This window comes from Malania oleifera, chromosome 8 (genome assembly GCF_029873635.1).
Source record: "Malania oleifera isolate guangnan ecotype guangnan chromosome 8, ASM2987363v1, whole genome shotgun sequence".
Lineage (NCBI taxonomy): Eukaryota > Viridiplantae > Streptophyta > Magnoliopsida > Santalales > Ximeniaceae > Malania > Malania oleifera.
In genome coordinates, this window is record NC_080424.1 from 105,466,129 (window position 1) to 105,481,049 (window position 14,921).

The 14,921-nt window shown below is 33.8% G+C and overlaps 1 protein-coding gene across 1 annotated transcript; it reads left to right on the top strand.

Moving 5' to 3' along the window:
- The first annotated feature begins 1,434 nt into the window (after positions 1 to 1,434).
- On the top strand, positions 1,435 to 14,493 carry LOC131162138 (uncharacterized). Its single transcript, XM_058118324.1, has 14 exons — positions 1,435 to 1,915; positions 3,962 to 4,073; positions 5,269 to 5,381; positions 6,650 to 6,772; positions 6,851 to 7,056; positions 9,725 to 9,800; positions 11,713 to 11,799; positions 11,896 to 11,976; positions 12,128 to 12,160; positions 12,326 to 12,379; positions 12,471 to 12,512; positions 13,058 to 13,136; positions 13,214 to 13,284; positions 13,937 to 14,493. The coding sequence occupies exons 1-14, from the start codon at positions 1,751 to 1,753 to the stop codon at positions 14,024 to 14,026; spliced, it is 1,332 nt and encodes a 443-aa protein (XP_057974307.1). The 5' UTR covers positions 1,435 to 1,750; the 3' UTR covers positions 14,027 to 14,493.
- Positions 14,494 to 14,921: the final 428 nt, after the last annotated feature.

Below are 14,921 nucleotides of genomic sequence, written 5' to 3' on the forward strand. Positions count from 1 at the left end.
GATTAGTATATATATATATAAGGAATGAGTCTGTTTCTAATCCTCCATATAGTTAATTGACTTGATATTTCAAGTAGTTCTTAATTCTTTTTAGTATGTAGTGATTTCTTTTTTAAGTGACTAGGAAAAATCCACTTATTGAGACGGCTATAAAAAAAAATTCACTTAATGTAATGGACATTGAAGCTAAAGGGACAACCAAGAACATTATTCGGTTCTTGATTTTTTTACACGTGGACCCACTAGTAAATAATAAAAATAACAACTAAACTTAAGAGTACTAAATTTAACAAAACCAATGAAAAACATATAAATTTGAATAATGAATACATATATTTAGTCTTTATATTTGAAAAACGTTACAAAAAACTAAAAATCTATTTGATATTATTGTTGTTTTTTTGTTTTTTGTTTCTATATCTATACAATGAAAAAATAAATTATAAAAACGTGTTTGTTTATATTGTCATCTTTATGTTTTTGGCAGCGTATTGTTAGAAATTTTAATATTTAGAAATAGTTTTTTTTTTCTCTTGGATTAACTTATTCATTTTATATGCTTTAAAATTAAAATTAATATAAAGTGACGATATGAATTTAAATATAATAAAAATAAAAGTATACACAAATTTAAATAATAATAAAGCCAATTACAAAATATTTTTACTATTTTTCAATTGTTGTATCCAATAAAATTTTTATTCTAAAGTAAAATTTGAAAATATAGCAATTAAGTAAAATAATTACAATAATTTTTTATTTTATTTGTATTATAATATTTTTTTAATGTATATTATTTGTAATTTTATTATTTTGATAGTATCTTTATAATTTAAAACTAAAAAATGAACATTTTTAATTAAAATTATAATTTACATTAATTTTATATATATAAACCAAAAAATTGTAGATTTTTAATTTTTAGTTTCTATTTCCAATTTTTTATTTTATTTTCTGGTCTTTGTTTCTCTAATCTTTTATAATAATACCGAACAACCTCTAATCATTTAACAAATAAAAAAAATAAAAAAAAAAAACCCTCTAAAATTGAATTTTAGAAAAAAAAATAAAAAAAAACAATTTCCAATCTCAGAATCTAAATTCCATGTGTTCTAAACATGTTGGAAATTTTGATGCACTGCTCAACGCAAAACTTGCACGCCAAAAAGCGTAACCAGGAAGAACGCGCGCCCACACACAATTACGAACAGCGAGAGAGAGAGAGACTCAGAGAGAGATTCCCAATTTCCCATGTTCCAATCACCAGTTTGCATCATCTTACAAGCCAAGCATCCCCTTTTCTGTCATTGCCTTCCTCTGTTCCACTTTCTCCTTCGACCTCTTCCTTCGTTCATGATTAAATCCATCCTTATACCCATACAGTACACATACATACATACATACATATATATATATATATGAAGAATGAGTAAAGGGAAGAAAAGCACAGGGCAACTTTCAAAGGGGAGGCTTCCCAAAAGCAACGCTTGGCTTGGGCTTCCCACAAAATCCACCACCTGTGGTTCCGCTGTCAGCATCTAAGATCAGCTACCCCTGTTTCATGGCGTTTCCATCGCTAAATGCCAATGCCCTCCTCATTTAGCGCCCTCCTCCCACTGTTAATTCATCGATCTGCTTAATTGACTGCGTGTTGGTTGGGGAGAGATCGGGTAGTGGGTGTTGCTTTGCTTCCCTTCAACTTTAACTCAGTGTGTGCGTGCCTAATTCTGCGAGTGACAGAAACAGAGAGATGGAAAAGTTGTGGGGGTTGAACCACCTGTTCATGACGGTGTTTCTGCACAATTTCTCCACTTTCATGGTGATTCCGGCCATTACCGATGTTACCATGTCGGCGCTCTGCCCCGGAAAAGACGAGTGCTCGCTGGCCATTTACCTCACCGGATTTCAACAAGCAGTATGTTCAAATTCCGTTCCATTTCTCTTCACATACATTATGTTAGTTCGCTTTTATTCTTTCGCAGCGGCTTTGCTTGTCATTCTCAATTATTTATGCTCTGTTTTTCCTCTGTTACTGTTTTGGTTTTTCCCGGCGAGCTAACGCAGCTTTGACCCATTAGTTCGCTTTAATTCCTTTGCAATTCCGTTTTCCGGCGACAAAGCGAAGCTACGAAGAGTTAATTCGTTTCTCTTTTGAGCTTCGGTAGTCATTCTCTATTCTACCCTGACTTTGTTTTCCCAGCGACCAAACTGACATTTGAAGCACTAATTTGCATCCCACACTCATTCTCTGTTGTGTTAATTCTTTCGCAACGTCGTAGTATTTCTCATTTATTGTTCGCCTTTTGGTTTTCCCGGCAGCCAAACCGACTTTGCAGTGTTAGTTTGCGTTGGCTCTTTTCGTATTCGTAATCATTCTCCAATGTACTCTGTTATGCCGGCAGCCGGCCGGAGCTTTGGAGTATTAATTGCTCGTCCGTCGGGGATTAAGCTTGAGATGCTTGATACTCTGCACCAGCTTTAAATTCTTCTCCATTACTGTGATAAAAATTAATCGTGATTAGTGAGCTTTGCATCATAATTAATCATGTTCACCATTTTTGTCCCCTTTACTTCGTGGAACAAAATATTTAGATTAAAAATGGAAACGAAATAGAAATTTGAGTTTGAAGAGTAAAACAAATTAAATATTGAGATTTCATTTTATTTTATTCTGAATTTCTTATTTTTGAACATATGTAATTTTGAATTTTCATATAAAAACCTCCCTTTGTCTCTTTGTCTCTTTCTCATTAAAAATTTAAGTCGACCTCCTACACAAATATTCAAGTTCATTTATTTTATTATCAATTTTTCTTCTTTCCAGATTTGACAAATCACACATACCTTTTTATAATATCAAAAATACTCCCTAAAAATATGCAAAATTTTAAAATTTTCATATATTTTTGCTAAATTTCATTTTTAGAACATATATCTTACATTTGAAAACTTTGATTTAAAATTGTAGATTTGGGCTTTTATGAATTTGGACAAAATACAGTACAAACTTATATATAATAATTTTTTTTAAGATTTCAAAAAATTTATGAACCCCTGGAGTTTAAAGACTTATAGAAACTTCTCTTAAATTTATCAAAAATATCATAAATCTTTTTTTGTATTTTCTAAAAAAATAAATTTTATGAGTAGACATCTCTATTTTTTTGATAAATCTTTTATGGTGTTTTTGAAACCTCAAGATAAGTTTCGAGGTTTCTATGTTTTGGTCAAATCTCAAGTAGAGTGAATGCCTCCTACCCTAACTTTTATTTATATCAACATAAATTTAAATTCAATAGTTAAAATTCGCATTCTCAAATATTATTTTATATACAAAAAAAAGAGATCTTGAAATTTCTTTTGGTAGTTCCATAACTGAAAGGAAAAATTAAAAAGAAAAAAAGGAAAAAGAAAAAGTGAAAAAGCTGATAGCTTTGGCGTTTGCAGTCAGCTAACCAATAATTAAGTTGTACACTTAATAATAGACTTTAGTGAGAGAAATCCCTCTCTCTCTCTCTCTCTCTCTGAGGAACTTTCCTCTCAGTTTTCACATTCTTTTTTGGCCTTTTAGAGTTTTTTAAGCGAAGATGGGGAAGCTTCAAACTGTCTTTTCCTACTCATAATTTTGATTTCAATTCTTCCTTTCTGTATATTGCCCAATCATATTCATCCACGTGACATCACTTATTAATAAATAAATTAATTAATACTTTATTAACCCATTATTTTATAGATATTGTACTCTAATATGCAGCAAGTGTAAAAAGACCTTTTGAAATATAAACTTACTAATTCATTTAAAATTTCAAGATACAAAGAATTCTAAACACCCGTTTTGAAATATGAAACTTATCTTTATGTATAATTGCAATGGATCGGGACATATGTTTCAGGAAGTCGATAATTTTTTGGAATTAAAGAATTCATATAAGTATGTATGTGTATAAAATATGTGTTGCAGGTGATAGGGTTGGGGACGTTGGTGATGATGCCACTGGTGGGGAACCTGTCCGACGTCTACGGCAGGAAAGCTCTGCTCATGCTCCCTTTGACCCTCACCATTTTCCCCCTAGGTTTGTCTCTTCATTGTTTCCCATCCCGTGCCCTAACTTAATTATTTTCTTCCTTGCCCAAAACTCATTGTTCCCAATTGAACATTTTTCTTCAATTTTTAACTTTTAAATCATTTTTTAATCCAAACAGAGTCTTACCCTTGACCATATAAAAGAGAAAGAGAGTTTATTAATGATTTTTCGTTTCTATCTTAAGTGTGCACCGAAGAGACAATATGACCCGTTAGAAGGATAATTTTTTAATTATAAGACTCGAAGAAAAAAATAAGTCGTGGGTTACGATCCTATATTTATGGAATTTCATGAGACGTTTTTAATAATTTGAATGTTCAAGTTTTTTTTAAAGTCTATTTTTTTTTGCAAATTTAGAAAAGAAATATGCGTGCAGATTTTTAATTGGGTCAAATAATTTTTCTTTATCGTTTAGTGCAATATTTGATGATTTTTCAAAAAAAAAAAAATCATAATTGTTTTTGCTGGATGACTGATAAGAGCACAATCCACTCTGCCCTTTGAAGCCAAAGGACTTGCACTAATGTGTAATTGCAAAAGTACCCCAATTGATGCAAAATACTATTCAATAAAACCCTAGTTGTGACCCAATAAAATTACGCACTTGGTTTTTTTTTTTTCTTTTTAAATCAGCAACACAAGCATAAAGCAGGACAAGGAATTTCTTCATGCCCATTTAAAAGAGAAGATAATTTATTTATGTTTTTTTTATTTTTTATCGTTTGACGTATGCACCACCGAAATAGGAGGGGGAATGTCGGTCAATCCAAGGACAATCTTTAAAAGAAAGAAAGAAATAAGTTGTGCGTCTTGGTCCTAAGTTCTTATAACCTCATGTGCTATTTTTAATTATTTGAACATACAAATTTTATGTCAAATGTTGACTTTATCAATTCAAATTTTAAAAAGAAATATATGTGCTGATTTTTAATAGATCTGATAATTATCTTTCTTATTTAGCATAATGTCTAATGGCTTTTCAAACCGAACCAAAAAAAAAAAAATGTGTGTAGATAAGAACACAATCCACTCTGCTCTTTGAAGCCAAAGGACTTGCATTAATGTGTAATTGCAAAAATGCCCCATTGATGCAAAATACTATTCACTAAAGCCCCTAATTAGAACCCTATTTGTGATCCAATAAAATTATACATCTGATTTTTTATTTTTTATTTTTTTTTAGGAATACTAGCATACAGCAGGACAACGAATTTCTTCTACGCCTACTATGTGTTCAGAACCATCACCGCCATGGTTTGTGAAGGAAGTGTCCATTGCCTTGCCCTAGCCTATGTGGTAACTATTTATTTATTAATTCATCTCATTTTAATTAATTAATTTTTTTTATTTCGATATTTCTCATGCAATTATCCTTCTATAAGGAAAAAATAAAACCGAATAATATTTATGTAACTGGCTATTTTGATTATCTTCCTCGCTAGTTATATTGGTCCCATTATGCTTGACGTTCGTGTAAAATAGATATGTCGTTCTACATACACGGTCCGACGAGCTATCCTTGATCATCGTTGATTTTAAAATCTAACAACTTACGATACAACATTTTGTTTTCCATTCATATTATGAATAATTTAGAAGTGGAAAAATGAAATTGAACATTATTCATGTGGGTGATTATTATTATTATTATTATTTTGTAATAGATTAACTAGAAAGGGGAAAGACAAATTATGTAGTAGTTTTTAAAGATTTTATAAAATTGTAATCTGCATACTTCAATATTATAACAAAAAATTTATAAATTTTAGTTTTGCTAATTCAATTATTGAAAAAATTAATATTTAATTGCACTATTGTGTTAAGAACAAGCACTTTGAAAGAGTAAAGAGCTCGAAAAATTAAATAGTCAAAAGCATAACACAAGAAATGACACAAAAATTTAAAAATAAACTATGCCAAATATTTTCATCGGGTAATATACTTATATTTATGTGCCATGAAAGTTAGGACTGCAAACAAGTCGAATTTCAGCATCTTAGGGCTCGGCTTGACATTAAAAATATTGGCCCAAACTTGAACTCGAGCTTGGCTCATTTGCAGCCTTAGGTTCGGGCTTGGGCTCGGGATCATGCTAAAATTTTATAAATGACTTACAATAATAATTTTGTTCACCTGTTTGTTTGAGTCAGGATCTGCACAATGTTCCTTGTACAGTTGGGTTAGTATTGGATTCTTGAGATTGGGTTAGTTTAATGAATCCACTACTGAGCTCCTTAACGAACTTAATAAATGAACTCATTCGAGCTAGATATCGAGTCGTTCACGGGCTGAAACGGTCGGGTCTGACTCTGCTTACACTTGACTCGTTTACACATGGAGCCGCTTGAGTTTCGACCATTTAAATAATAAATGAATTTAAAAGAGCTCTTATTGAACCTCTCTGGCCATTCGAGCGCGGTCTGATTCGTTTGCAGCCCCTAAAGTCACTGTGCCCCTTCTTCTTTTTTCGGGTCCTTCAATTATTTTATTTTTTTAGACACCGATTTCCTCTACAATTTTTAAATTTTAATTTTCAATTTTGGTTTTTGTTTCTGCGTCTTCAGGCGGACAATATACCGGAGACGCGTCGAGCGTCGGCGTTCGGGATCTTATCGGGCATCGGATCATCGGCGTTTGTCTGCGGAACCCTCTCTACTCGTTTCCTCTCTACTTCGTCCACCTTCCAGGTCCCTTCTTCTTCTTCTTCTTCTTCTTCTTCTTCTTTCTTCTCAATCAATACTTACACTGACTTGAAAAATTAATAGGTAGCTGCATCTGTGGCGTCGATAGCGGTGGTCTACATGAGGGTTTTCCTGCCGGAATCCATTGCAAACGACGACGTTTCTTCCTCCCGCCCACTCCTAAAACAGAAGCATGACAGTGATTGTTCGGATGGGGACTCGTCTCGAAACCCGCAGCTGTTCAGAACAATGCCTTCTCTGGATGATACTATTTCCTTGTTGAAGAGTAGGTTAGTCGCTTCTCTCGCTCTCTCTGAATTAGTTTTCTCCTCGTTTTTCTTTTTAGTTTTTGTTTAGATTATGATAAAGGGCAAACGAAATGTGACGAACAGTGGGTTGATTCCCGTCAGAAATGGATGACTATTTGAATTTGTTCCTAAGATCAGTTCGGAAATTGGAGAACATGAAGACATTGCTTGAAATGAAAGGATTTTCAACTCACATAATTTGTTATACTGTATTCTCATTTTTTGGTAAGTCTGGGGCTTGAATTGCTAAGAAATAGAGTTACCTAGAATTACAATTCTGAAAAGAGAATATTTTGTAGGATATATATCTCAAATATGTCCCACATTAATGATATGGGTCTCACGGGAAGGCTATATGTTCCCATATGATAAAGGATATTGAATGGTTATTAATGGGTTAATTGAAAAGTTAGCTTAGAAATAAATGAGATATTTATGGCTGAAAGTTTGAAAGGTATTCCTATATTATTTATATATATATATATTATATTCATTAGCTATTGTTATGGGAAGTAGCTGTAAGGGGCAAGCAAACATCAAGGTAAGTTATGGAAAAGAGAGCTAAAGAAGAGAAAGGAAAAGCTAATTTCATAAGCTCTAGTTGCATGTGATGTTAGCTGAAAAGAAAAGATAGGAAGAAAGGAATTGTCCTCTCTTTACCTCTGCTCTCTATTCATCGGGAAATCCTATAGATCTGGTGAAGAAAAGAAAGGGACCGAGGATAAGTGGGAGAAACGATTTCTACGGCTTTTCCTGGTGTTATGTTAAGTTTATGATTATGGTTTGTTTATTTCCGCATCAAGGTTGAAATAGATGTGAGGTTCATGATGAATGAAGATCCTGTTGGCTGCAGTATATTTATAAAAGTTTTCTTACATATTTTGTGAGAAGCAAAAAATTGATAAAAAAGAAAATGGCCATTTGGAAAGATGAGTGGACAAAATTTTCTCATGTGTGTCAGTTCCAGGTTCCAAAGCAAAAGAATCCCCATAGAATTCTCTTTTTCTTGTTTGGTTATGAACAAAAATGAGAATGAAAATAAAACGACAAATTAATGTACCAATTTTTTTATTCTTCATGTGCAATCATATTTGATTATAATTTACTTTTTACCTTGTGTTTGGGAGAGGTCTAGGATTTTGATTTGTGTGGATTTGGATAAAATAAACAACAAACAAACAAACAAACAAAACCAAGACTTAGTCCCACTAAGTAGGGTCTGCTATATGAATCCTTTTTCGCCAATTTATGCGATCATGGACCATTTCTTTTGATAGATTTAAGGATATTAAATCCTTACTCACTATCTACTCTCAAGTTATTTTAGGTCTACCCCTACCCCTTCTACTGACCCCCACAGTAATTAAGTCACTCTTTCTCACAGGTGCACTATAAGGCCTACGTTGTAAGTGTCCATACCATCTAAGTCGTCCCTCCCTTAACTTATCTTCTATAGGAGTTACACCTAACTTACCACGAATATGTTCATTCCTTAATTTATCTTTCAATGTTATACCACTCATCCATCTAAGCATTCTCATCTCGACAACTTTTACTTTTTGGATATTATGTTTCTTCGTCGCCCAACATTCCAATCCATATAGCATAGTTGGTCTTATAGCTATCTTATCGAACTTCCCGTTCAATTTTAAGGGTATTCTAAGATCACATAACACACTTGAAGCACTTCTCCATTTTACCCAACCTCCTTTAACTCTATGCATTACATCATCTTCAATTTCTCCTTCACGTTGTATAATAGATCCAAGGTATTGAAATCTACAAGTGTTATTTATTTCTTGATCATCAAGTTTAACTTTGTTTTCAATATTCCTCCTATCATTACTAAAATTACATTTCATATATTATGTTTTATTTCTACTTATCCTAAAGCCTCTAGATTCCAAAGCGTCTCTTCATAATTCTAACTCAGCTTCTACTCCGTCCATAGTTTCGTCAATTAATACAATATCATCTGCAAACAACATATACTATGGAACCTCCTTTTGAATACTCTTAGTTAATTGGTCCATCACTAAAGCACCGAGCGCCGACACGGCGCATTGCTTCGGGGCGACGACCTATCCCACCCTTGCCCACTTTTTGCTACACCCGGGTGATTCAAGTGCAACGCATCGCTCATAGGGGATGCCCCAACAAAAGAATTGATATCATAGTGATCTGACAAATTTTACGCTGACTGTCAGCTACCTAACGCAACCCTCCTCCTTATTCCGGGCTTGGGACCGGCTGTGTGTGAAAAAATTAGGACATTAAGTGCATCACAGTTGGATTTGGATAAAATATAATATAAAATTGTATTGATTTTTTTTTTTCGAATCCACAAAAATAAAATTCAAGGGCCAAAAAATTCATACTCAGCATTATGATATTTGATGGAAAGAGAAAAACTATAGAAATTTACTTCATTTTATCTCTCAAAGTTCTTAATTCAAACGGAAAAATCTTTGAAGCTTTTGTTTGGGGAATATCTGCATTTGCTTGTACACTACACATGGAATTCTATAATTGTTTTATATTACTCCCCTCCTTTCATTTTGTATCAAGGCTTGGATTCACTGTTTACAATGCTGTGCATTTTTCATTCTTTTGACATTTTTGGACATAATTTTAGGAACTCATTTTGCAGTGTGACATTTTCACAAGCAGCCATAGTTGCCTTCTTCAATAACCTTGGGGATGTTGGCCTTCATACTTCATTACTGGTACTTTCTATGGGCTCAAAATTTTCCCTCATGTATTGTTAGTTGGAAATTTTGTGATGATTGTGGGAAACCTTATGTTTGTATGAGGACTATTAACTGGCTGAGTTTAGCTTATTCTATATTAGATTGGACCAATTCAAGTATTGGTGTCTCAGCTGACCTGTGTCCTTGGTCAATTCTGGTTCCATTACTATGAACTTCAAAGTTGATCTTCTCCAAGACTATAAAAGGGATTCTAACTCTGGTGTCTTGCTTCAAAAATACCAAGTTAATCCTTATAACTACCCATAATTATTCTTAAATACCCCTATAACTACTCATAATACTGGCATGGTGATAAGGAAATTTCCAAATACATTTTATTTAATGTTTAGGAGCTAGGAAGCACAAATACTGACACAAGAGACAGATACAACACAATACTGACATACCAATACAGCAATTTCAAAAAAATGAGGATACGACACAGTAGAAATACCTTAAGAAAAACAAGGGGAACCTTAGTGTAATGCTGAAGTTTTCGCCGTATGACCTAGGGGTTTGAGGCATGGAGATAGCCTCTTGCAAAAATGCGAGGTAAGGCTGCATACTATAGACCCATTTTGGTCCACCCCTTCCCTGATCTCCACATACACTATTGCTTTGCGCATTGAATTGTTATTTTTTCCTTTAGATGAGAAAGATTGTGGTAATATTGATTAAATGAAAATTATTAATTACACATTTTACAAGTTACACTTATACAATCATCAACTATAATCATATTGTAATTATATAGTATTGGTCTGACAACAAAAAAAAAACCAACTCAAGGGTATGGCTGATGGTATTGGTGGGCAATGGGCACGGTTAGTCACCTCAGGGGGTGGGGGGTGAGGAGATTAACAGAGAGAGTGGCAAACTGGCGATTGCTTTGAGAGGTGGGAATTTTGGGGGTGGAAGGTACTAAAGTACTTGACAAGGATGGCGTAGTGGTGCTAGGGCTCTAAAGTCTAACCACTCAATGTAAAGACCTTCTTGACTCTTAGCCCTAGTTAGGATCGTCTTAAAATATAAATACTTATTATGAAAGTACTTAAATTAAGTACGTTTTTCAATAAATACTTTTCCAATCTGCTTCTTTTTTAATGAAAATAAATATTTTCTAAAAAAGGTATCTATCTCAAAAAATACTTATAATAAGTAATCATAGACTACTTTTAGATTAGTACCTTTTTAAATATTCAAAAACAGTACTTTTATATAAATTCTTTCCAAAAGGGTAATTTTGTACAAGTAGTTCTCTAGACTTCTCCTCTTGTTATTTTATTTTATTTTTTTTAAATAGATTTTTTTAATTGAATTAAAAAGGGACAAGAAAACGAAGCAAGAAGTGACTGGGAAGTGTCGTGACCCTCTAAGGAAGTGTCTCAATCGTGTCCAAATAAAAACACGTAAATTAATTTCCATTACATGTTGGAGAGTGTTGGGCAAGTGTTGATACCCAGTACGTGTTTCCTAGTTTAGGAGCCTATTTGTTACGAGAGCTGCTTGATCCTCCATCAGGACATCTGGCCTATTGACCTCACTAGCTGTATTCTCATGAGAAAAAGAAGAAAGCATTTATTATGTTGAATATAAGCTCTGTTTTTTAGGGCTGGCCGACGTCCTTGTTAGCATTCATAATCTGTCCATGAAATCAGATGCATCAGTCTACTTGAATGTGGATTCACAACTTTAAAATGTGATAATTAAACCAAATTAGACATCTAGATATACTTAATAATGTTGGATTTGGTGAAGATCAAACATTCATGATTGATTTGTTGTAGTCACCTGATGGCCTGAAGTACTAGAGATTCTCTTGCAGTTAATAAGCGCATCTATAATTCTCTTGACTGCCAACTTGAATTCTATGGTTTCCTATGTGCAGTACTACCTTAAGGCCCGTTTCCACTTTAATAAAGATCAGTTTGCTGACTTAATGGTGATTTCTGGGATTGCGGGGACTATATCACAGGTCTGTCGTGCACAGCTTTAGTTATATTTTTTCATTTTTAATCATTTTCCTTTTTTTGCCTTGTGTGTGAATCTGGCACTTGATGAAATTCTGCAGCTGCTTCTTATGCCCATGCTGGTTCCTGTTTTGGGAGAGGAAAAGCTTCTTTCTATAGGAGTGCTTTTTAGCTTTGCACATGTAAGCACCTTGCTTGCTTTATAATGTGTTACTTCTACATGCCATTTTGTGCCTATTTTATTTAGCCCACAATAGTGGCACATTTACTTATAATGTACTAATGTACATTTTAATTAACCCTGGATTTGCTATCTTGTGGCATTGGACACAGATGTTTCTTTACAGCATTGCTTGGTCCTTCTGGGTACTTCCTATAACTTACATAAACAAGTTGCTTATATTAATTACAGGACAAATAACTGTCCTATTGTGACATCAGAAGAGTTTTAAAATTTCTTGATTATTTCTGGCATATGATAAGGTGGTTTCAGTTATGTCTTACATCTGTTAGCATTTTGAAACCTGGTAGGTTCCTTATGCTGCTGCTATGTTCTCAATTTTGATGGTTTTCTCGCATCCATGTGTGAGTTTCTTGATCATAGATTGGGTTATGAAAAAATTTTAAACCTGTTTTATGCATAACATTTCCTGAATAAAGTTTCTATGATTTGCAGATACGTAGCATCGTATCCAAGCAAGTTGGGCCCAGTGAGCAGGTAACTTTGCCTGAGAATTGCTTCATCCTATAGCTGATGAATTTATTATTCATCACGTTGGAGTTCAGATGATAACAATATCTGCCTACCCAATTCAAGAGTTCTTTATCCCCTTCAATAAAATGAGAATGCTATTTAAAACAAGCTCAACAGAGAAGTATTTGCACCAAGTAATCTGTGTGTGGAACGTGTAAGTTATTAAACAATAAATCTTGATATCTCTTAAATAAGTTTTCGATGTATGGCTGACAGTGTGACACATTCCCTTCTCAAAGACTACGCAGGTTTGCTCACTTGCAGTGTCAGAGGAAGAAATCCTGTCCCAGGGAGGGGGGATCCTCTTTTTTTCTTTAAGTATAATTTTTAATTTTTTTTAAAATTAATCTTAATACCCTGAATATATTGAAGGGTAAATACAGGAGTTGATAATTCTCTGAAGGGCTACCCCTCCCTGCAACAACCAAAAAAAAAAAGTGAATGTCAATCCTGGTTTTAAGCAATGATTTTTCAGCTTAAATGGGGAATCAAAATATTTTTTTTTCCAGGGAAAGGCTCAAGGGTGCATTTCGGGCATATGTTCCTTCGCCAATGTTATTTCTCCCTTGGCTTTCTCCCCACTAACAGGTGAATGGGAAATTTAATTTAAAATTTCTTGTGCTTGATGGACAATATAATCTAATATTCTTGCTATTTTCTTCCAGCTTTATTCCTGTCTGAAAGAGCACCCTTTCATTTCCCTGGTTTCAGTATTATGTGTGCTGGATTTGCTTCGGTAAGAGCTTTTACCTTCTGATGAGCAATGCATTTCATAGTTTTTGAATGCTAGTTACCATATTTGCCTGCACCTGTTTCAGTGCCGGAGGTTATGATCCTTTTGTTCTGAATAGGATTGACATAATCAATAAAATGTTTTATTTTTCTTACACCCATGTTCATATGTGGTAACTTGTGAAACCATACTGTATATGGGCTCAGATGCTGCTCAACCGGATCGTGGCCATGAAATTGTAACATTAAGCCCTTGTGCTATTTTTGAGTGTCCAAGCCTGGCGTGCAGCTCTGATGATATATTTCTATACGTTTAGGTTTAAGCTACTGAAGTGCAGGCTCAAACAACCTACTTTGACATACCCATGTTTAGAATAAATGCATGAATAAAGTATAAATGTTACATAATGGCAGACAAAGTGCACTCACATTTTATGCTTAGAGGAAGATTAGGAAAGGCCTACTTAATTCTGCATGCATTTTGGACAAGCTCTACACATTTTAATGTTTAGAAAAAGTAGCGGGGCTGTAAAATGTAGGTCATAGGCTCATAGCTGCGCATTCATATGGTTTATATTACCTTCTATATGTACTTTTATCTTTTAATTTTATTTTTCTTGGTTGTGGGCTCAATCACGATATGTACTTTGGTGCAGATGATAGCATTCCTGCAGACAATTAGGATAAGAGCAGTTCCTCCCATTCCAATTCACAAAGCCAGCAACTGCAATGGCATGGAGGCCTAGTTTCATTCTATGATGTGAACATCCGAACCAGAATGGTTCCCTTTCAGTCTTTGTTCCAGCTCTAAGCGTTTAAACCTCGTGCTTCTATAACTATTTAATGTAGAAAATGGACGATCTCCATCTTGAGCCAAAATGGTCATCAAACACCCTTCTCTATTAACATCTAGCTGCTACTTGTTTCAATCCATTCGAGTGCAGTTAAATGTTGTGGGTCGATTTTGATGGAAGAGGGAGATGCTTTCTGTTTTCTGAAGGTTTCTTCTGGACAAGCGTGGTGCAGGAGACATATGCTGGAGACACCAGGGTGATGATAGTCTTTTTAAGTTTTTTCTTATTACTTGAACTTTGTAATTATAGACTAGTTGGAATGCTGATAGCTGAGCCTTTGGAAGCTTGGTTAGGCATATATTGTACATATTTTGTTATGCTCTGTAATATTTAAATTCTTGTAGCGTTTGTTTTTGTTATGCTCTGTTGCATCTATCTGCTGCATCTTTTGTTCTGTTCTGCATTTGCATTATCCCTTGATAATATGATGAACAATTTAAGGAACACTTGCTAGAGCCACATTATTGATGTAAAAAATTAATTAATTTATTTAAGCTTTAGTTTCATTTATTTAAAGACTTATGATATAGATGTAAAAATGAAATGTAATGAAAATTTAAATGCAAAGAATGAAAAAATAAAGTGATAAATTTGATTTCGCCTATTTTTATGTACTAAATGTGCAATAAGAGTAAGATATTGAGCGAAACACAAATATTAAACGTGTGTAATATATTTGGAAGTGTTAGAAACTCAGTTCAAACTCAGTTCTTCTATGTAAAACTAGAATTGATGCTAGACTAAAGTAAATCTTGCAGAATTTAATCAAGAAAGAAAGAGAACTAAT

Coding starts and splice junctions, on each gene's coding strand:
- LOC131162138 (XM_058118324.1), top strand. CDS start 1,751: ATGGAAAAGTTGTGGGGGTTGAACCACCTGTTCATGACGGTGTTTCTG. Junction 7,057..9,724: donor ATTTCCTTGTTGAAGAGTAG/GTTAGTCGCTTC, acceptor CTCATTTTGCAG/TGTGACATTTTCACAAGCAG. Junction 11,977..12,127: donor TGCTTTTTAGCTTTGCACAT/GTAAGCACCTTG, acceptor CATTGGACACAG/ATGTTTCTTTACAGCATTGC.